The 24,586-nt window shown below is 39.3% G+C and overlaps 1 protein-coding gene across 4 annotated transcripts in view; it reads right to left on the bottom strand.

Moving 5' to 3' along the window:
- The window catches only part of STAU2 (staufen double-stranded RNA binding protein 2), a 171,307-nt gene that overhangs the window by 114,591 nt on the left and 32,130 nt on the right, over positions 1–24,586 (bottom strand). For all 4 annotated transcript variants that reach the window (XM_074552514.1, XM_074552499.1, XM_074552506.1 and 1 more), the window contains exons 6-7: positions 4,195–4,354; positions 534–641 (exon numbers count right to left, since the gene is read on the bottom strand). In XM_074552514.1, coding sequence (XP_074408615.1) covers positions 534–641; positions 4,195–4,354 — 268 coding nt within the window. The remainder of the gene's footprint in view (positions 1–533; positions 642–4,194; positions 4,355–24,586) is intronic.

Here is a 24,586-nt window from a genome sequence, read left to right on the forward strand (position 1 = left end):
TCAGAAGTGGGTTCATAGATAAAATCATACGAAACAAACAAAAAAACTCGTGAAAGCTTAAGTAGAAATAGATAAGTGAAACAGAATCAGTGTGGAAGATACTCATGACTTTCTGAAGACAGCACACTGAAGGTGAAATGTTTCAATTGGAACTTTTCTAGCATATGAATGCCAATAGCTAGAGCAAAGTCTTTGGCTAACTCTTTTGAAGGTTATTTCAAATCAGATTGAGTGTGGCTACAGATTCTAATCCCACAGCCCTGTACAGAAAATGGTTTAACTGTCTTTCTGCCCTACAACTGTTTGCAACCAAATATTAGATCTCTAAAAGTTCTGAAAGAGCATCTAGTTTACCAGTAAAAATTCATTGTCTTAGACTCTGACACACTGACAATTTTTTTTGTATAATTCCCATGAATTTGAAATTCATATTTTTGATATATGAATATTATGTGTTGAGTTTTAGTGGCACCTTTTTTTAATACTTTCTTAGCAAGATAAATATGTAACACAGACAAAAATGTAACACATACCTCGAAAGTGACAGGTATATTGCGCTTCAAAGCAATTTCAAACACTACGCTGATCTCAGATTTGTTTGCATCTTTATCTTCTTCTGATTCTTTTCCTGTTTCTCCATTCTGAAAATGATGCATACATAATCATACTACAATTCTTAGATCAACAAGAAGATCAACAAAATATTATATCATCCTCCCTCCCATTTCTCAAAGACTTTTGAAGTCTCCCATCAGGCTGTAAATCAGCATTTGTACATCCATCTCAGCACCCCATTATCAGACATCTGCTGAAGTCATATATATTGTGCTTGTGCTTCATAACAAAGGAACACATACACCTTAATTTATAAATTAATTATAAACAGCAATTATGGAAGTTAGTCTTATTAATGACATGGATAACAGTTGTCTGAGTACACAGACACATCCTCAAACATGAGGATCAAACAGATGCTTTGACACATTTCTCGGGCTCTCTGTGGGTACCCCTTCTAAGCAAGGAGGAACTCTGTGCTTGTTGGCAAGTACAGAAGACTGTACTTCTCTCAGAAGAAATTCAGTCAATCACCCCCTCACTCTGACTGGGTCACCAGGTTACAGGTGTCCTCAGCAGGTCCAGCTGCTTAATGGCCCCTCCATCAACTTCCCTCTGGGAGTTATGACCAGTGTGAAATGGTAGTGACAGAGAACAGCTTGCTCAACACAGAACATTATTTATTTATCCATAGGAACATAACAAACAGAGAGGCAAAGAGATAAAAAAACAAAAGACACATGAAACATTATTCTGCCTAAAATTCAGATTTGCTTTACTCTTCAGGTAAATCTAAATTTTCTCACATAGTCATTAGCACCAGGATCAGTCAGAGTTTTGCCTTTTGCAGCTACTGCCTTTGGTGTTTGTCCCCCAGGTCACATTTCCTCAGTTCTCAGAAGCTTCACTTCCAGCTATTTTCAAACTGCAAAGCTCTGAAATACTTCAAACTGGGATCTCTCAACAACCATGTAACCTTGGCCAGACTCCTAATTTTTTATTAGTGGAGGTAAACATCAAAGACACTTGGGCTGAATTAGGTGGATTCCTGCAGAGCTCCCATCTTACATAACAAAGTCTGATCTAAATCTTCAGCCACCAGCATAGCTACAAAATCCAGATACCACAGTTCTAAAACAACATCAAAAAAGCACTAGGTTCTTCACATTACAATGAAATTGATCCATCTTTTATCTACCTTTTTTAACTCTTAATATATTAATCTTTAAGATAACACAGGGCCAAAAATCCAGCACTCAGCTAGAGCATGCAGACACGAAACACCCTTTGCCTCATGAAATTGTTGCAAAACTTTTGATTCTGAAAAAAGCCATTTACATGCCTGATATTGATCTGGAGCTAAATACAAATGAAAATATTATAAAGTTTATAGAACCTCCAGAAAAAAAAAAAAACAAACGGGTGCTGTGCAAATAACAAGGGTAGTTACAATGAAATTATGTAGGACCTCTAGCTCATTTCATATAATGAAATTAAAGTATCACTGAAATGAAGAATGTAGATCATTACTTACAGGACAAGCAAAGCATTGATTAGTTTCACTGACAAAGATTAGCAGAGTTAAAAGAACAATATTTAAAAGTAAAAAAAAAAAATTGGGGATATAAAGAATGGGATGCTACTATTCTGTAAAAAACCTTAGTTAGAATATTACTTGATATTGTATTCAATTAAATTTGTGCTTTATAAAGGACACTGATAATCTAAAAAGCTGGCAAAAAATAGCCCAGAGAGCAAACTACTGATTAGAAAAAAACAACTTTGCACTGACACTATGAAAACAATCAGTTCTACAAAAAATTCAAAAATACTTAAGAATAATCTCTAAATATATATGTGGGAGAGATTTTTGATTTCTGTTGGTTACATTTAGCAAACTTAAGAAAACACCAATTAAATAGAAAATGAAGCTAAATTAATTCTAAAATAAATACCTCACAAATTATCCTTGAAATTGAGAATAATCAAACAGTGGCATAATTTACATTAAATGACATAACGCCCACTGGACTGTCAGCAAGCCTTCAAGCCAAGAATGTTTAGATTTTCTAGTTGTACTCTAGTTTAACCAGATATGTATAGTCTAATCTAGAAACTATGGTTTAAATTTTCATGATCAATACAAACATCTGTCCAGAAAATCCCTCATTGTCCCTTCTGCCCCTACAATTTAACTCCCTGCATATTTTTTCCACCAAACATAGTAGAGAACCTAAAAGTGAGTGGAGAAAAGGGAGGATCAAAGTTCAGACATTAGTACTGAGCAATAAAGTTTCAAGCCTTAGGAAGATAAAATATGTTCAGGAGTGTCTCAGACACTTTGGATTTAAATTTGATCCTCATTCCCACAACTGACACTTTAATTGTAAGGCCTTTCTTAGCCTCACATCTATGAGACAGCAGAGGTGCTTTGGCAGACACACAATAGCTCTTTGTGAGAGCACATTCACCAGCAGCCCTGCCCTGTTGGCTGATTGCTTCTTGCTTCTGCTCACCTTATGCTCTTCTACACATTTGCCCAATTAGGTATTAAGGTGGAAATACTCCATTTCAGTGGTTTAATATGGATAAAAGATTTTATCCTTTATTAAGTTTTTCTAATAAAAAGGAAAAAAAAGACAGCTTGAAATGGAAGAAGAATACACAGAAGGCTGGGCTGAGTTAAGGATGGCCATGAAGGCCAAAAGATAGACTAAGTAAGTAACTACTGTGCTATGTTCCATGGATCCCATTCCAGGCAAGTTCACTGAGTTACTGATGGCATTACTAGATGGGTCCCAGCAGGTCTGTCCTTCCTCCCTCAGCAGCACACTGTCAGGGAGTGGGGAAGAAAGAGGCTCAAGCTCATAATGGATTTGAGGCCAGCCAGGGTATGATGTGCACTGGCTCTGACCCATGCCCGATGTTTGAGGAGCAATGAATCAATCATCTTCCACAGATAGCCAAGCTGGCCAGTTTTGCTGAAGGAAATAGAATTTTACTAAGATGGACCATGTCCCACGGTGAAAGCACACCCCACCACTGCATGGTGCCCTGTGTGCACTTCTCATGGGCAGCAGCAGGGAGGAGCCTGAACCCTGGCACCAAGCAGCCCTTAAACTCTATTTCAACCAGTCTCCAATTCTCTGGAGAGCTACACTCAGCTCTACACAGTGCAACACTTTGTACTCTCTCCAGCATGATCTCGGCAAAGTGTGACCTCCAGCCTTCTCCAGCCACCTACAGCTCTAACCCATGAAGTGACAGAGGTGTTGTTCATGGCTAACCTGCAACCAGTGCCCCTTAACCTCAGCATAAGCAAGCCACAGAGATTTACTTGACTGAGAATTCAATTTAGTCTCCTGCAAACACACACCTGCTGTTGAGAACCTACAGTATCCCAAGTGGTTTTCAGCTACTCCCAGAGGTCTTGCAAGTTTTTGGCTTCTTTGAGTGGGAAATGTTATTAAATTTTTGCTTTCAATTTAGAGAGATTATTCTGAGAATAATTTTTCTGTTCTGTATTTTTTAAAATATGACACATTTTAATTTTTAAGCAGCAATATACGCTGCTTAAAGACATAGCAGTGAAAAAGCAAGTTATTTAAAAAAAAAAAAAGGTTTTCCTGAAGCACAGACCTGAGGTAATTTTTCTGGAATAGGTTCATTCTGAAGAGCTTGAAGGGCCTTCATTGCAGCATTATGTCTAGCAGCTTGACGAGTCTTTCCTTCACCAAAAAACTCACTGTTGCCAACAGTTAACTGGACATAGAAAATTTTAGGCACTGGGCAGTGATACCTGCAAGGAAGTCATGAAAAGAAAACAACAATACAAGTTAGTTTACAAGTTTACAAGTTACATTATCTTTTCTCCCAGAATAAGATTCAGGACTCAAATGCATGGACTGTTCCTCAGCAAGGCAGTTGGTAACTCTGACAGCCGCTCCTATGTGCAAACCAGCTCCTCACCTACATTTGTGGAGATCTACAACAAGCTCTTCTGTTTATCAGCCCAACAGCCTAGCTCTGCTCTCTCTTGGTTTGAGTCTTGAGAAGATGAAACCTAAGGAGAATCAAAAACTCCAGTGGAAGTCCTGCCTGGGAAACAACTCCTGTCCCACAGACAAATGGCATGGAGAAAGAAGGACTGTTACATTGTTCATATGAAACTTGTCATCACAGCTCAGCTCTAAGTGACAACAAAGTCAGATGACAGAGAATACATCTAGCAGAAATGGATCCTCACTTGACAAATAACTTGTTCATATTTCACAGCAATGTAAGAAACCCCAGGATTCCAGGATTCCAAAAGCATGGACAAAAGCAAGGTCCATCACAACAAAACTAGACTGACTCAACCCAGATTCAGTCAAACACAATACTCTATTTTCCTTATTTCCCTTAAAGGATCCTTTTTAAAGTGTGCTCTCTCCATTTTCATCTGAGGACATGGATGGAAACTTTTGAATATTACAACTTTCTGAATTTTCATTAATAAATGTAACCCAGTCATTCCAACTGTAAAACAAAATACAAAGTTGACCAGAGAGCAGCTCACTTCAGAAGCAGACAAGTGTGAGCAAGTACTCTGGCCTCAATGTCCCTAAACTTTGTGCCTAACTCTAAAACTACATTTATACGGCAAGAACCAAGCATAACACTGGCTCAAATATACCTCTGGCTATAGGGCCTTGGAGGAGTGAGCTAAGTTGCATCTATGACATGCAAAAAGTGCGTATTTGCTTTCTTGTTTACAGTTTAACACTGTTTACAGTTTAACACATTTATTGAGAATTATTAAGGCCTGGAATACTTTTGCTTATGTAACCTTTTCATAAAATTATATAACTCCAGCTGGAAAGGCTTCTGGAGATTATCTGGTCCAAAGCAGCGTCCAGAACATGGTCAAGAGCTGAAGCTAGACTGCCTTGTCCAAGGTATTGTGGAGGTCTCCAAGGATGAAGATTCCACAATATCTCTGGATGACCTGTTCTAGCGTCAGACCACACTTTCTGGAAAACTATTACAAAGTTCCTACATGCCTAATGGAATTCAAACACTTGGCACTGATATTGTTGCAGATTTGCAGATGGAGCAAAGCTTCCTGCCAATGCCAAAAATTACCAGTTTCCATCTCTTGCCATCACAGGACTCCCTCCCAGTTTCCCAGCCCAACCAGCAGTGACTCTCCCTGCTTCTCCTTTGGTATGGCTGGGAATTCATGCTCTTGTACTTGCAGGGTCTTAGAGAGGATCCAAGTGATCTCTCACTCATTAGATCTAGTGATGTCAGCAGTTTGTTGACATCTTCCTGCATCTTCTTTATTGGCAACACAAATCCTCAGACATGACACACGTCCTGCAGACAAGACCACAATCTCTACAGCCTGGCTAGAGCTCTGGAGCTAGCTCTGACTCAAGGTCTCTGATGTAACAGGAGAGCTGCTCCAGATGGTGCTAGGAACTGTGCCAGATAGTGCATCACCAGCTCTGCTGAGCACAACCTCATCCTCAGCAGAGTTTCCAACTCCCTTCTGCATGTCCTGCTGTGCAATCTGCTGTGCCTGCTGGCTCTCTCTGGGAGCAGTGCTCTGGGCCCTGCACTTACATGTGTTCTTCCCCAGTACCTGCTGAGAGGGTGCTTGACCCTCTCTAATCAGATGACTGGAAGGAAAGTTCAATGCAGCTTTTGACCAGGAGCAGCTGGCAAAGCTTACTGGCAGCTGCTAGAGCTTACCAGAAGCCAGAGCCTCCTGCAGTTCTCTTTTCCCTGCAGCAACAGGTACTCTCAAGTTCCTTGAAGAGTTCCAGGAATCTTCCCACCATCCCAGAAGATGCAGAACTGGAAATGGCTGCGTGTGTTGGCTGCTGCTTAGCACAAGACAAGCTGTGTCATGCAAAAGCAGTAGGTACCTTGATAGCATGTCCCACCTCATTACTTCACAATCCTCTTTAAAGAGAAAAAAAATGAGGTAGTGCTGTTAGCAACTACCTAGATTTAGGGAAAATACAATATCCATCAGAAGTTCCTGTTTCCTGTTGAGTTAGTAGACCTACCTTTGTCCCCACTGCCTGCAAAGGAGGAAAGCACATGAACTTAATCCACTTTATAAACTCAAATCCCACAACAAGCCTTCTCTTTTTCCCTCTCCCCTCCCCACCTTTTCATTTAAAGAGTGTTTAGGGAGCTATTTATGTGATAATAAGGAAAAATGATATTCAGCCTGTGGCTCTAGAGCCTCATGCAGCTCTTTGGCATTGCCAGAATGATTAGGCTTTTACATGGTTTTGATTAAATTTTTCTTGCTCTCCTTGGCCTCAAGCAGAGTTGTAACACAGCACTGATAATACGAGCATTGCCAGGAAAGAGCAAAGGAACACCTGAAATGCTCAGAAAATGAATGAAATCTGTGAGGCTACTGGCTTCTCTACAACAAGGAGCATGTCAAAGGAAAAAACATGTTCCTCTTTTCAGTGAGGACAGAGACTGCATTAACAAAAGCCTCAAAAGCAATCATAGTATTGCAGTCTGCAAGTACAGTGTGACAACTAAACTGAGTTTTAATAATGAATGATTCTGTATCCTAAAGATGTACATAAGAACAAGCCATGCAAAGGCAAAGTTCTGTATCTGCCATTGATCATTAACAAACCTTCCTAGTATACTATATATGAGTTATCAGAAAAGGCTGAAAGCATTAGCAATCTTTGGAATATTTATACAGAATTTAGTGATTATTCTGCAATCATGTAACAGCACAATATTTTTCATCATAAGAACATCTACTCATCAGCTCCGTCCTCTGTCCTATTCCTCAGTCCTCTGTCACTCCATTCAGCCACAGAACTGAAATAGTCAGGATTTCAAACAGTAACACCTCACATATGGACTCATTAGGTCTCAAAAAGTTTTTTAATTATCTTCATTTAGTAAATATGCATCTTCCTGCATTCTACATGGCAGCTACAAATGCTAGGGTTTTCCTTGGAGAAAATTCTTACGTAAAAGAGATTTTCAGATGATACTGGCACACTCCTCAGAATATAAGCTGACCAACACAGCCAAATGACAGAAGATTGTAAGACTAGAAGACAACAGAACAGCATGTGAAATGATACATTCAGTTGGAAGAAAACAAAGTGTGATAACAGATAATACACAATCAGTCACATATAACCTATAAAAACAAGTTCATTTTCATCTGGCTGTTTTGGACTTTTGAGATTCTTAAAAAGGTTCTTCAAATAAGAGGTCTGGAAAGCAGGTTCCCTTTATTCCCTTTAAGTTCACAGCATCCAAAATCTACTTTTTAGCTAATGCCACTAGAATAGTCAACCTGAAAAAGGATATTTGCTCTATGAATGTGACCTTGATGTCAAGTTTCAGCAATGAGTAAATATTTACAACTAGTTATAAACCCCTAAAAATAGGGGTTCATAACAGAAATGCTGACAGACCTCAACTAAGTTGGTGTGAGTGGGCGCCACTATAATTAAATAAATCACCAAGGTCTGCTGACAATTAGAAAACTCATTTTGGTTTGCCACAGAGACAAACAAAAATTCTGTTCATTATAATTTTACTGGAATATGATGTCATAACATGTAAGCATACTGAAACAATCTGCTGCTTTTCTAGCCAAAATATTAATTGCATACTAAGGAGCCCTTGGGGCCTCTTCCTTTTTGGCCATCAAATCCACACACACAAAGAAAAATAAAGTATTAGTTATGTGTTCATACTGCATTTCCTGCATTTCTCTGGATTCCTCAGTGGCATAAATGTTTTTGATAAATATTGTTACCTTCTTCTTAGAAAGGGAAAAAAAGCAAGTGCACGATGCAGCTCACAGAAACCAGGAAGTTTATTTAGATTTAGCCTCATGCTAAAACGTCAGTGAAGTTTTCTCTAATTTCTAATGGTCAACATATTCTTAAACTAAGTGAAAAAGAACAAGTAAACACAATTACTTCTCCACTACACAAGTGTTACAGGAAGTATTACCCTATTCCCATTCCATAATATTAGCAAAGTGAAGAGGAACTGGGACCATATTTCAGTGGCCAAGATAAAGACCACTAAAATATGAGCTACAACACAGAATGGGACAGTCATTCTTCAGATGCCAGCTCTGTTGAAAGGGTCACTCTCTGCACTTTTTCAGCCTGGCTCCTTTTTCATAAGAAGTCAATCAAACTGGCAGCCCTGCTGGCACTGTTTAATCAGGAGAATAGCTGTGAGCTTTGTGAGCAGAGGGATAGAGAGCCACAGACCATGCAGGGGAGTAGGAAAGAGCATTTGCTGTGAACAACATTTTCTCTGAAACATTTGAAATTTCTCTAGGGGAGCAAGTTGCTTCGTGCAGCTGTTCCCTGGCTATATCCTATTTTCCTAAGCAGTCCATTAGCCACGTGCATTTCTTACAGATGTGAGTTCTATGGTTTGAAGAAGGAAACATCCAGTATAGTCACTTTTGTCTCCACACAGTGAACCTTCTGGTTCTTTCAGCAGATCCACAACAACACCTGGGAACAAAGAGGCTCTCTTTTCCAAGTACCCCTTTTGAGAGCTACAGTCCATTATTCTTGAACTGTGTCTACTAGAGACTAGGCTGATCAAGCAGTCTATAGATGAAGCCTTGTTGCTTAGTTCCAGGAAGGATTTTGCTCACAGGCTCTTGTCCTGCTGGGGGACTTAACCACCCTGACATCTGCTGGGAAAGTAGCAGGGTGAGCTGTAGGCAATCCAGGAGACTTTTGGAATGCATGCAGGATAACTTCTTCACCAGCCTGATTAAACAGAGAATTTAGGGTGAAAAAGAGAATATATCACCCCTAGAAGGAGGATCTGGTAACTTGGGAGGACTATAAGGATGTTGCAAGGTCATCTAGGAAGAAAATTGGAAGGGCCAAAGCCCAACTAGGACTTGATTTAGCTGCTATAGTTTAAGACAACAAAAAAAGTTTCTATAAATACACTGCCAGCAAAAGGAAGGCCTTCAGCATTTGTTAAATGCAGAGAGTAGTGATAGGGGATGAGGAAAAGGCAGAGATACTGAATGCCTTCTTTGCCTCGGTCTTTAATATCAAGACCAGCTGTCCTCAGAATACCCAGGCCTCAGAGCTAGCAGTTGGTGATGGGGAGCTGAGTAAAGCCCTCGTAGATGAGGAGGAGATGGTTAGTGACCTGCTATGCTGACTAAACACCCACAAGACTATGGGCACAGATGGGATCTACCCCAGAGTCATGGAGGAACTGGTGAATTCCAAAAGATTCCCTCTAATCTAAAAGCAATTCTGGTCAACTGATGAAGTTCCAGCTGATTGGAAATTAGCAAATGTAACACCCATCTACAAGAAGTGTTGGAAGGATGATCTGGGGAACAACAGGCTTGTCAGCCTGACCTCAGTTCCAGGCAAGGTTATGAAAAAGATCATCCAGGGTGACATTGCATAGCACATACAAGACAAGAGGATCAAGACCAGCCAAAATGGATTTACAAAAGGAAAGCCCTGCTTGACCAGCCTGATCTCCACCTGTGACAAAGTGGCTCACCTTAGTGGATGAGAGAAAGGCTGTGGATGTCATCTACCCGGATTTCAGTAAAGCCTTTGACACTATTTCCTACACCATCCTCCTAGAAAAACTGTCTTCTTGCAGCATGGATGGGTGGACTCTCTGATGGCTAAAACCTGGCTGGATGGCTGGGCCAGAGAGTTGTAGTGAATGGAGCTAAATCCAGTTGGCAGCCAGTTGCTAGTGGTGCTCTCCAAGGCACGGTTTTGGGGCTGGTTCTGTTTAATCTCTTTACTGATGATCTGGATGTAGCGACTGAGTGCAGTAAATTTGCCAATGACACTCAGCTGGGTGTGGCTCTGCTGGAGGGTAGGAAGGCTCTGCAGAGAGACCTGCACAGACAATCAGTGGGCTAAGGATGACTGCATGAGGTTCACTAAGGCAAAGGGCCGAGTCCTGCACTCACAACTACCCCATGCAGCACTACGGGCTGCAGCAGGAGCTGCTCAGCAGAAAGGGACTTGGCAGTGCTGGTTGACAGCTGGCTGAATAAGAGCCAGCAGAATGTCCAGGTGCCCAAGAAGGCCAATGGCATCTGCATCAACAGCGCAACCAGCAGGACTAGGGAAGCCCCTGTACTCAGCATTGGTGAGGCCGTACCCCAAGTACTGCTTTCAGCTTAGGGTCCCTCAGTTTGAGGAGCTGAAGCATGTCCAGTGAAGCACAACAAGGTTCATGAAAGGTCTAGAAAATGTTTTCTTGTGAGGAACAGCCAAGGGAGCTGAGTTTGTTTAGACTCAAGAAGAGGAAATGGCTTTAAACTGAGACAGAGGCAATCGGGATTGGATGTTAGAAAAAAAAAATCATGATCAGGGTGGTGAGGTATTGGAATAGGTTGCCCAGGGAGGTGGTGGAGTGACCATCCCTGGAGGTGTTCAAGAGGCACTGGATGTTGGGGTTTAGTGGTATAAGAGTGGTAGTGGTGCACTGATATTGTACTTGATGATCTTAAAGGTTTCTTCCCACCTTGATGATTCTACTTTATGATTCCTGAATGAAGTAATAGACAGCCCTACCACAGGGGATGTGATACTGGATCTGTTGGTCACCAGTGCAAGCAAGCTAATGAGGGACATCAAGACTGGAGGCAGCCTGGGCTACAGTGGCCAGTGAACTTGGTGTAGTTCCAGTCCTGAGGGATATGGGTCAGATAAAGAGTAAACTCAGGCTCCTGAATCTTAGGAAAGCTAACTTCCATATATTCAAGGAGATAATCAATAGGGTCTCTTGTGAGACTGCCCTCAGGGACAAGAGAGCAGAACAGAGCTGGCAGATCTTTAGTGAAGTCTTCCATGGAGCACAAGAGCTAGCAATTCCCAGGAACAAGAAATTGGTCAAGAAAAACAAGAGATCTGTGTGGTTTCTTTCTCTTTAGCCAAACTAAAGAGAGAGAAGCAAATGCAGAGGCATGGAAACGAGGACAGGTAACCTGGGAAGAGTATAGAGATGAAGCACAGTTGTACAGGGATGGGGAGAGGAGGGCCAAATTGAGGCTGGAACTGAACCTGGCAAGGGAGGTAAAGAATAACAAGAGGGGCATCTACAAGTATGTTAACCAGAAAAGGAAGGTCAAAGAAAGTGCTCCCTGCTGAAAAACAGTGCTGGAAAACTGGTAACAACAAGTGAAGAGAAGACTGAGGTACTCAACAGCTTTTTTTGCCAGTCTTCAATGACAACCTCTCTCACACCACCAAAGTCCCTATTGTAAGGAAAGGTCAGATTCATGACCACCTGAGGAACCTGAATATAAACAAGTTTCTGGGACCTGATGGGCTGCAAGAGAGTCCTGAGGAGAATAAGTGGATTTAGTCGCCAAGCCACTCTCCACAATATTCCACTCTCTAAACTGGAAAGAACCACATCTGATGAATGGACTGTTAGATGGATAAGAAAGTGTTTGGACAGTGCAGCACGAATGTAGCAGTTAGTGTCCCTGTCCTGATGGACATCAGTGACAAGTGGTGTTCCTGAAGGATCTGTATTGGGACTGGTGTTATTTAATATCTACATTTATAACATAGACAAAGGGATCAACTGCACCCTCAGCCAGTTTGTACATGACACCAAGCTGAGTGGGGAGGTTGTCACACCTGAGGGATGGGATGCCATTCAGAGGAACCTGGGCAAGCTCAATAAATGGGCCCATAGGAATCTCATGAGATTTAACAAGACCAAGTGCACAGTGCTGCACCCAGGTAAAGGTGATCCCTGGTATCAGCACAGACTGGGGGATGAACAGATTGAGAACAGCTCTCCCAAGAAGGACTGGAGGGTGCTGGTGTGTGAGAGGCTGGACATGAGTAGGAAATTCTTTACTGTGAGGGTGGTGAGGCACTGGAACAGGTTGCATGGAGCAACCTGGTGTAGGTGGAAGGTGTTCCCACCTATGGCAGGGAGTTGGAACAAGATGATCTTTGAGATCCCTTCCAACCTAAACAATTCTATGATTCTATGATTAATTACTCTGACTGTTCTCTTCTAGCTTACTTTCACATCCTCCAAAAACATTTTTAATGTAAAGTGAGCAAGGCACACACTGTGTATCATTTTTAGCCACAGACATCCCTTATTTGAATGCTGACCTCCTCCCAGCTACCTAGATGTGAATTAAAAGAAGAAAACTCATTATTATTATTATTATTATTATTATTATTATTATTATTATTATTATTATTATTAATTCAAAGGCTGGTGCTAAATCATAAGTCAAATCTTTTAAAACTTTAAATGAATTTAATTAATTCTGAATGATTGAGTATTTTTTCTCTATTTAGTATTTGCTATGGTCATTTATGAAACCAATTTTGACCTCGTTATAGAAAATCCCTAAGCAAAAGAATGTTTAAATGACTATGTAAGAATTGTAAAGAAAACCATGTGATGGAAACATATTATTAACAGAAAGACATTCAAAAGCATCTGTCCATTTTTTTTAAAAATAGTCAGAAAACATAACAAAGATGCTTTCCATTTTAAAACATAGAAATGCCTTCTCTATTTCAAATGAAAGAATGCAAGAAAATCCCACATTAAGCAGTCAAGATCCATGAGTTGCAGGCAACTGCATAATGTAATCCTCCTTATCTGTTAAGGTCTATTAGAAAACAAATGAGATTACTTGCTTCTGCTGGGAGGATGATCTAGAAGCTGAGTTGATATTTAGGAATCTCCTACTGTTCACCTTGGCTATACTTTCACGAACATTATTTTGTTTTGTGTCAATACTGTCCTATAACTTATATAGTTTATTTATTTTTCAGTTGTTTACCCTCCAAGATGAGCTTTCCTATTCCCTGTCAGCCTTTGCTTTGAAAGGGAACATGTTAAAGTATATCAGAACTTTTCTGTATAAAAGGCTACCCACTGTCTTGATCATCCTTCACAGCCCTTCCCCATACTTGCTCCCGCTGTGAAATACAAAAGCCAAGAATGATAGACCACATATCAATAAAAGGCAAACAGTGTTCTGTATAATAGGAATACTTATGTATCTATGCCAGAAATATCTTGCTCAACACATCTTAAAAATCACATTTTCCTCTCCACTAATTCAACCACATTAGTTCTTCTCAGATTCTCTTGCAAATACTTAATAATATAACACTTCTGTTCTGTGGTTTTCAACTGAATAACCCTCAGGTGACAACAGAGTTAGTACTACTAGTGCCTCTGTTATTAGTCTTCCATTTTAGACTGGAAAGTCTAGTCTTGTTGCATTTCTAATACATCAGTCCTCTCTATCACCCAAGTCTTCCTGCCTATCTTGACCTTTCTGTGTATCAATGATGCCTTCTACATCTCATCAACATTTTCCTACTTCTTAAATGTGCAAACACATTTAACAAAAATAGCTTAATAGGTTGATTCTAAAACTGGAAGAACTCTACCTAATAATCTTCCTCTTAGCTTGACTTTTAATACTGCTGATTATTCTTCTTTTCTTTCCCCCTCTGCATTTCTTACACAAATCCCCTTCTCCTTCAGTTTAATGAAAACATTATCCTTATCTAATGCAATAAAATGCTTAACTGAATCCCACAAATATAAGATTTACTTTACTCTCTTTACCTAAAAAATGAGTTGGCACATAACATGTAAGGTTAACACATTAGTCATACACAATCCACCTTTAATACACAGTAATTTCAAGTTGAGTTTTATACCTTTCTGTCTGTCTTTATTTATACTTTCTTTTAAACTTTGTTATGAGTCTGGGAATTTTTCATGAAGCTAATGATAATTCCCTTTTCTATTTTTTTTTCTTTTCCTGAGCTAGAGGCTATGTATTTCCTTCAAGCAGTATGAGTAACTTAGTAAGAAAAAGAATTTACTCATATTTCCACGATCACAATATCGAAACATTCCTGAGTGAAAAACAAGAGGGAGGAGGATTCAGTTTAACATAACATTAACTAATCTGGAATCTTCCCAGCAGAATTTGTGATGACAAGACAATAATATTGCCACATCACTGTTTCTCCGAATTCCAAGTTGCTCAACAGACATTTGACTGAAATAAATAGTTCAATATTTACTCTCTGCATTTATCACTACTTTGTTTACCATTTATAGCAAATATGTACAACAAGAAGTAAAAAAATAAAACTGTTGCTCATTACAAGTAATTAGAAGAAACCAACAGAAAGCTATAGGCACTTTAAGTTTAGGAGTTAGAACCATCATGGATTAAGCTGACAAGTAACAGAGCAAACATACTGAATTAGCTGTGGAGCACTACTTTCAGAGTAATTTCAAATCTCTGCTTCCAGTATGATTGCTCTCTGTCCTTCAACTGAAACCCCTGAAGTTAAGATGAAGCACTTGTCAAAGTTCCAGAAGGGTCTCAAAACCAGCCCAAGTATTCTCTCTTAAAGAGAAACTGGTGCAAAAGATATGTAAGGAGAAAAAAAAAAAAAAAAACAAACTAACAAAAAAGGCTAAGAAGAAGTAATAGGGAAAAAAACGGGAAAAATTATTATGAGAAAAACCTCCCAAAGTACTGTATACTGAAGACTAAGGTAGAAAAAACAAGTGAAAATCAACAGAATCAATATGAGAAAATGGAACAAAATTTTATGATCCTCTGAAGAAGTATTTTTACCTATCAACTGAATAACTAAGCAATGAAAATGGTCTACAAAATGTCAATTTATTATTGACTGTAAAAATAGCACAAATAATATAGGAATATAACAAGAATACTGCCTCCAGAGTTAAAGACATTGGAAAATGTCAAGTGGACAGTGCTGAAATGGAGCTGGGGGCTGGGGGAAGGAAAAGATAAATACCAGGAACAAGAAAATATTCTTTTCTGTGACACAAAATCAAGTATAATAAGAACAAAAGGGAAAAACATAATGAAGCTGTGATGTACACTGTATATTTCAGAGGTTAAAGCAGACATCCAGAAGACAAACATCTCATACTCTTATCTACTTCAACTCATAAAATTTCCCATGAACTGTATTACTCACTAATCTTTACAAGTATGCAGAGTGGTTACTGAGAATGCTGTCCAAATAGCCATTACAGTAAAAGAACATAAACAATGCTGCATATCTGACTGCAGAATCATTTTCTTTTTACATAAGAAACTCATGTCAAAAAAAAAAAAAATCATGTCACTTGCCAGCCTAGACACGAAGTAAGTGAGAGAATGAAGTATCTCACTTATTTCATTTTATCATATACTTATGCCAGTAATGTAATACTTATAAAAGTGTTACTAGTAAAAACATTTCAGGGCTAGGAGTTCACAGGAATTAATTAACCTGAAAGAGGAAGACGGTCCACAGAGGAAGAAGGCTCAAGAAAGCTCACAAAGTGATTCTCACCATTCAAATAATTAGTGTGTACTGTTCTACATTCTTTTCCCACTTTGAGGAATGTAAACATACAGGAATTAAATTGCATTATCATGAGTAAGAAATTTAACCTATCACTTTAAAACTGGAAATTGCAGGATTGAAAGCAAGAACAAGCTGAAAAAGCACACCTAATTCTGATTTAATAAGCCACTCCTCAGCAGATGAGTGCAGTTAATTGAAGATGCACACTCCCCTACCTTGCTAGTTATCAGCTCTGCAACCTCTAAAAATGGCCATGCATGGCCAGCTAAAGCTTCTATCCAGAAATCTTCTCCTCTGTGCCATCAGACTTGCAAAGAAAAGAAATGTGAGAGAGAGCTTGGTCAATTGCAAAGCGAGAATTGCCCTGCACATCATACCAGAATGCTGACAAAAAAGTGGATGGCCTTAAGAAGGAGGATTTATCTCCACCTGGAAGGCAAAAGGAAGGTGTCTCTTAATTAACCATAGAGAAGATTGTAAGGAGCCAAAAGGTGAGAAACCAAAAATTATTGGTGAAGCCTTTCAGTGCTTAGATTCCTTTCTACCGAAAAGCATAAAAAGTGCAGATTTCCTAGGGAAGAAGGCATAATATCCTTTAATATTCTTTTTTATTATTAAATATTATTTTTCAATCTTTTAATGGATTTACACCAGTGACTGACAAGAAAATAGCAAGTCACTGCTAATAAAAATGCATACATAATGCAATGAGACTGCCACAGTAGTGGTCACCAATGCACAATGACTGATCTCAGTAGGTCCAGTGAATAAAATTTAGTACTGAATATTAACAAAGAAAAAAAAGTAGATCACATTAGATCAGTACACTAAAACAGAAAGCTGCAGACTTTCTAAAAGGTAGGAAACATAAGAAAAGTTTACAAAATGGGGTGGAATTGTATTCTAGTAAACAGGAATTCAAAAGAAGTCTTGAAGGACAGAGATACCAAAGACTGTTAAAATGGAATCATAGAATTATTTAGGTTGGAAAAGACCTCTAAGACAATTGATTTCAACCATTAACCCAGCATGAACAAGTACACCACTAAACCATTTCATGAAGTGAAATTAAATCCCTCCTGCAGTGGTGACTGAAGCACTTCCCTGGACAGCCTGCTCTATTGCTTGACAACTCTTTTTGTAAAGAAATTCCTCATAGCACGTGAAATGGTTAGTACAATGGTTATTACAATGCTTGACTTAGCTAAACAAGGTCGGCATAGAGATTACCTTTACTGAAGGGAACCAAGGCTCTGCTGCTGATGTCCACCTCCTTGAGAATCCTCATTTCTGTTTCCCTGACACTAGTGTCACACTTGAATCTAAATAAATAATGTGATTAGATTCCACATTCTCCTCTGTCGTGGAACAGAACCTCAAAGCTAAATTTGGCTTGTTTTTGTCCAGAGATTATTTCCCTTTTAATCATAACACTGAGGGATTCAGCCCCATTTTAGTAAAACATTTAAGCCAAACAAATTTTGGTGCCAAAGTACCTGATGAGCACCTGTGAGTGCACCTATCCTTTCTGTGATGGTAAAAACCAACTTAAACTGGCATTCTTCTTTAAAATACCCTATAAAGACATGGAGATCTTTGGAAGATCCTGTGAACTGGCATTTCAGAAGAGATGTTGACTGTATTTTTCTTTGACAGACCACAGGCACCCACCAAAATCAATATAATAGACAAGATGTGAAGAGAAGCTATAACACAGTGATTGCTGGTGAAAAGTTCTGCCTTCAGATTGCACATATTCTGTTCCAAAAGAATCTTTAAAAACTTCTTTCACAATATTTAATACTTCCTCATTCTGCAGCAGAACTTTCATTTCAAAAGTGACAAAGGCCTTGTAGGGATAGAGTACAACTCCAGTCAGATCTTACAGAGTTATGAGCTGTTAAAAAAATTAGCTACTAGCCTTTCTGCTTGCTTCCCTCAGGAAAATTATGGCAACCTCTCAAAGTAAAGTTTGAGCTCTAAGAGCAGTTCACCTCTGTCATTACCAAAACAAGCAGGCAAAAGCAAGAGAATACATTTACTGGTAACCAATATTCAGGTTCTTGACACAGCAGAAAGGCCATAAGAAGAACGGAGGCCACACAAGCTTGTTTCCTTGAACTCACTATCTCACAGGTGTCCCATCTGAAATACCCTTAGTTCAGTGCAAGTACAGGAAAAAGATAAGGGAGAATAAAAAGCTAACTGTGTGGAAAGAACAAACACACCCAAAATATTCCTGCTCCTGGAGGAGCATTCTGAATCAGTGCTTGTTTTCATACATACCAACCAGACTAGTCTTCTGTCCATATCCTGAAAGTAAAGTTGGCTGTGTTAAAGGCAGGCTAGAGAAAGAACACCCAGTGAGTTGCAAAGCCAACAGACTGAAGCGATTCACAAGGTGCTAGGGCAGGCTGCTGGCTCTGAGGATCTTTGGATCAGAAGGTTTACAGGAAGTCTCTCAGGTGGAAGGGCAGTGTTGAAAGACAAACATTAGGAAACCAAAGATAAGGATTGTATTACCCCTCTTTATGTTTTCAGCCTCTGTAAGAACACAAAAAAATCACATCTGAAACTTGGGAGACACATCCGGAGCCAGATATATTTCCTCCAGACCAGAGAAAAATCTGAGGAAGTTAAAGACCCAAAATAAAGCACACTGTCCACGGAAGAAGCTTCAGGAGAATTAGTCAAAACATGAGCCAAGGGCCACAGAAGGCAAGGGCACCCTCTTAGCAGATAAGCAAGAAAGCAAGTGGTCTGGGAAAGTCACTATATCATGAAAAAAAAAGAATAAAAATATTAATTAAGAAAAGATTGAAGAATTAGGGATTAGGAGCTCCTTTACAAATAGGGCCAAGAGGTCACTGACAAAACTACTTCATCTTGAGCAAAGAGTGTTTAGAATGCTGCAATACTGTAAAATGCCATGCCTGATGCATCACATTATAGGCACAAAGAGCAATGAAGCATCTGGAATGCTCTACATTTAAGGTTAAAAAGATTTTAATGATACCAGGTAAGTGCATTGACTTGGAGAATGAAGAGACACTGTACTTGGAACACTAACCTCAAATCTTGCTCTCTATTCTGTCAACTTGATTTTCAGCCTACGTAACATTATTCTAACAGCTGTCAGCGTAATGTTGTAAATACACTTAAGAGTATATATGTTATTGATCCCTTCGAGGTTAAATGTAGCCATTAATGCAGTGGATGGTAGTGACAGGATGCATTTGTCGGAAGGATTACACGCACCCTGTGCCAGGACACCTCACCCAACCCCATTTTGTGTGCATTGTGCAAATTCATGATAACAGGGTGAGAGGACTGCAGAAAAATCAATCTTGGACAGAATTTAGTGGAAACTGTAGATTCCATAGCAGAATCTGGGTTTTCTGATGCAAGATACTCCATGTATTTTTAAGATTTAAAACACTGTAAAAATTAAACATTAGCTGTCAAAAATTTTACTGCAGGAATAAATATCCTCTGCCACTTAAGGAATCTTATTTTGTTTTAAGCCAACCATATAATCACTATTGTCTAAACTGATAGCTACTGGCAATGGCAAAGCTCATCACCTGCAAGCTCCCTTGCCACTGTTCTTTTGGGAAAACTATCTTAAGACAAACAGATGTTTCTGCTGTTTTAAACCAACAGGAAATGGACTGACTTTCTCCCTTTTCCTTTCCTAGAAACAGATACTAGCAAAGAAAAATCTTAGCACAGCTGTACTCAACGCTTTTCTTGTAACAATATGTCTGTGTGGGAGGCAGGCAACTAGTGGGAACAAACAGGCCAGGGGAAGTGAAATGTAGCATGCAGAAGAGGAACACAAAGAATTAATTTGAAAGTCTGTAACTGGATTATTACACCATAATGCCAATGCACTAGCAGGGGAAATAAAAGGGTAATGTACAAGGCTTTGCTTTAAGATATGATCTGAATCCTATCTCAACTGGTAATGTACACAACTGAGTTAAGTATCAGCTGGCAATCTCAGTCCCTTACAAGCAAAGAGATGTTCAAATAATCTGAAAGCTTCTTTAGTACAAATAGACTGCAGGTTTGGTGGCCAAGTTGTTGCCTTATCTTTAAGGAAATGTCTTTAGGGCAGGCCTGAGGAATGAATTAATGTGATGAAATGCAGAATTCGTGCTTTGTGCAGATAAACCAAACATTTAATTGTCACTGCTGGCAAACTGACATCCTTTACTTGCACTAGATTTACATAAAAAAGGAAAACGGCCATTGAAGCTACTGCATTTGAGCCTCAATTATTATAGAAGAGGAAAACTTGAAGAAAATGATGAGACAAAGCCTTGCAGAAAACCTGGATTTAATTGATTTGTGCTGGAATTATGACATTTTAAAGTAATGAAAAGCTTCAGAATAGAAAAAGGCAACTTTTTTGAGAATGCTTTTGCTGAGAAATTCTTGCACAAATTCATGCTGCCATCTAATGGTCTAAATCAGCTATTTCAAGCTGAATAATTAAATCTGAACAATCACTTGCATTATTCTTTGGACTATCGTTTATTTCCATCCGTTTTAATCATTTGAAATTGATATCTGTTGTTCAGAATTAAATAACAGCATATTTAAGGAGATATAACCTATTTTTAAAAAACTTTGAATTTCTATTTCCAAGTAGTTTTTAATATTTCTTCCACGGTTTTTTTCCCAAACTACTGGGAGCAGTGTGAGGAATGTAGAGAGGAGTTGTTGCAAAGTCAGTCAGTAAACATTTTTATCATCACATCTCTCAATCCTTAAAATACAAATTTTAAGGACAGAATTTTGCAACATTGAATGGAAATGCAGGCAAAGCACCTCTGACTCTGGCTTTTTTGGGGGGAAGAATGTTGTACTCTATGGCTAAGGTCTGAAGCTAACAACTTTAGCAAAGTAAAAATCCCTGTGGCACCCTACACTGCTCCCCCACAAACCAAGAGATTTGTTTGCTGTGATCAGTTCAACACAACAAGCTCCAGGAGTGAGGGTTCACTTCACGTGGGGAGCAAGGGCACTGGTCTCCACAGCCAAACAGCTTCTTGCAGCAAAACAGCACTTTATTCAATCAGAAGCAATTCAGTGCTTGCATGCCTGCCTCTCCTCAAAACCGCTGTTACCCAGATATGTCCCTAAAGAGTTTGTTCTTTTAATACTTTTCTCTCCCACTTCTCTCTGGGGAGAGATTTTTGTCTTTTTTTCAGTCCTTCCACTGCGACAGTCGAATTACTCCCACTATAGCACTCATAAAATTATTGCAAATCAACATTCTTAGGATTATTTCTCAGAGCAGGATTCAGCCTTACATTCAGATGCCTAAATTTAGGTATTTAGTTAATGTGTAGACACTAAGTTGCTATAAAAGCGAAGCTCTGGAGAGATCCATACAAAACATAGACAACCTAGCTTAAGGCATGACAAACAGCATTCTGGACTAGGAATTCTTCTGACTAATCCTTCCACTGGTTATAAGGGGAGACTGAGACTCTCTAATGCACAGGCAGAGACTATTTGAAAGGCATCTGAGCTTGGATCCAAAGCCCACCAGCACCCTAAAGAACTGCACCTAGCTGCCTGAACTCAAGCACACAGTAGAACTTGAGATGCAGTCATGTACCTAAAACATCCACATGATGTGACACAGGACTGACCCATGAAACAGACAAGTTTCTCACAAATAGCTGGAGTCCTAGTGGATTATACAAAACCCTACAATGACTGAACATCACTTTTAGGGATTCTGTCAATTGCCTAAACTTAGCTACACAGGGCCATTTGAAATGCTCTGGGGTATCTGACCTTCCTGACCTTCTGCCTGACCTTCTGCTGCCACTCCAGTAAAGGTCTCCTCCAGGTCTTCTGCTAAATCCATTGGTACCATGTGGATGTCTCACACACCCTGCGATGTCTCAAGCAGCACTAGAGACCTATGTTTAGGCAACTTAGTGTCCCACATCTGCCACAGCATTTTTGCTTGGGAAAAAAATCTGCTTTACACACAGCTGTGCATAAAATCCTCCTCTGTTGCAGCAAGCTCCAACATAAAACCTCAATAATGGGAACTCAGCAACAGATATTAGGCTAATCATGTGCCTAGAGTAACAAAAAGACTGCCTGGACTAATCTGGATTTTACATTTTCCAGGCTGCTGGCTGATCTAATCAATAAGAGATAGAAGTCTTTCAGATCCAACTGTGTTTTATATTATGCACCGGAATATTTGTGCCTCAAACAGATGAGGCTCTCCATGCAGAGAGCTGTCTTTTACTACAAGGTAAACAGGGTGCTTAAGCAGCACATGAGAACATCTAAAGGTCATGAAAATTTCAGACCTCATTCTCTTTCTGTAAATTAGATAACTGGGTTGTATAACTGTAGGTGTAGTTCTGGAGATGCTAATATCAATAGATTTTTACATTGTCTCCTGCATTGCAACCCACGCACTTCAAATTTGGCTTTCACAGCTGTTCTTCTGGCTAGATTTTCCTTTTTTCCCCCCTCACAGGACTGTGTAACTTTTGTGAAACAAATGAAGTTGGGTGAGGACTTAGACTGCATTACTAAGCACTCATGTCAAGTAACACTTCTCTCAAATATTTTCCCTTTGATGCACATATTAAATCTTTTGGTCAGCATTCATAAAAGAAACAAACTCTTCATTTTATTCCATTCTTTCACCATACAATCTTTTATTAATATGACTTGACAATTTTAGTAATTTATCCAATAATCACACAGTCTGCTCTCTCTTTGATCATTAGATTGGATAACATGTTAGTCCATTATGAAGCTAGCAGCAGCAGATGTAGTTGGCCAAAGACCAGCCCTCAAGCTTTCTTTCATTATCCCTCATTTTTAAAGTGCTTGTTCAGTATTTAGGCAGTGGTCCACAGGGCTGATATATATCACTTCAGGAGCAAAGAAGTCTACAGTTCCACGCAGCAACTGAGTACCTGGCAGGTAGGAACTACAAGCCCAGGTAGGTGATAGTCTGTGCTTTGTGACCAGGCAGAGTAGCTGGCTCCACAAGAGGGAAGGACATGCTGGTGCTTTATTTTTCTGAGCTTGGTCTTGCAAATGGCACTGTAAAGAAGCACTAATTAACATCAAAGAAAAATATGCTCAGAATGGCAGAGCTATGAAAAAAGAGAAGATGGGGAATGGTTTGTGCACTCCCCCATGCTCTGAGGAGAAAGGGGATAGTCCTCTCTTTAGTCCACAGTACACAACATATGCAGGAAGAAGCAACCCTACAAAGGCCAAGATGAAGGCTCAGTGCAGCAGAAACTGTCCAAGTGCACAGAAGCTGTAGTTTATCCTAGGAACACCACCACTTTGCGTGACATGCTTGCAGAGCTATCACACCATCCAAATTCCTTAAAACCAAGCAAGAAACTGCTTTAATTACTTTATTTCCGTTCTTTAGCTTGTCATTGTTTTATATTCCCTTTGTTCCTATATTTCACAAGTGGTTTTAATTTTTAAACCTCTTTTTCTATATATATAGATTTTTTCAAGCTCTCTAGATTGTGGTGAGACACATATTAAGGAATTTTATATATTAAGAAAACAACTCCTGAATTCTCCCAAAACACAAGGTTTGGGTTTTATGATCTCTTTAACATTACTTTCCAAACTAAAACATCAAAAGCTGCTGTTCAGTTTCTAGTGGTTTTATTTCTTGGCTGAAAACTCTTTGTTTAGGTAAGTCTGTAAGATATAATTTCTTCTGTCACTTACAGACATTCTATAATTGAAAGTACTGCAGGACAATTAAACTTCAGGAATGACTCTTCAATTCTAACTGAAGAAAAAAATTAAACCAGCATTCAATGGTAACAAGGCAAGTTGGACAACCCTGTAGTCAGAATTGATACCTTATTTTCTTCTTGTACTGCTCTCATTTAAACATCCATGTTTTTAATTCTTTTTTACATGGTTTAAGCCAATTGCATTTTAGCCAGAGATGTGAGGGAGTATGGGTTCTAGCACTGGCTACAGATATGAAAATAAGCACGTTTTGTCCTCAGCTCTGCCAACAGTTTTCAAACCTGACCCGCTGTCTCAAGGCCTGGGCTGCGCTGAGCAGCGTGCCACTTCTCCTGACTCTAGCCAAATGCTGTGCTGACAAACACGCAAGCTACATCAGTTAGCAACGCAGCCCTGAAAGCATCAGCACCTCCTTCCCCTGAGCCAGCCTGGAAAACTCTTAAAGAAGCCATAAAAATTAAATCTTCACCATTTTTAGCTTTTCTGCAACATATAGTGTTTGAACTGGAAGGCCTTAGTGTGCTTTTGTTGCAAAATTGCTTGAAATTCCAACCTGTGAGCTTTTAAATTGGTTGTATATAACTGGTAAATTTTGAGTGCCAAAAGAGTATTTTCCTCTATTATAATCCCTGTTAGGAATACAGAAGTCTTTGTTAAATAAGAAGTCGTCTAACATGGCTGGATTCAGGGTTGACAACTTTTTTAAAAGCTCTCTCTTTTCAGAGGCCATCAAACTTTCTTTTACCAAACTTGCATGGATTTTACCTCAATAAAGAAAATCCAGAGAAGACTCCAAGTTGTTACCTACACTGTGAAATAAA

Source organism: Zonotrichia albicollis, chromosome 1 (assembly GCF_047830755.1).
Source record: "Zonotrichia albicollis isolate bZonAlb1 chromosome 1, bZonAlb1.hap1, whole genome shotgun sequence".
NCBI classification, from domain to species: Eukaryota; Metazoa; Chordata; class Aves; order Passeriformes; family Passerellidae; genus Zonotrichia; species Zonotrichia albicollis.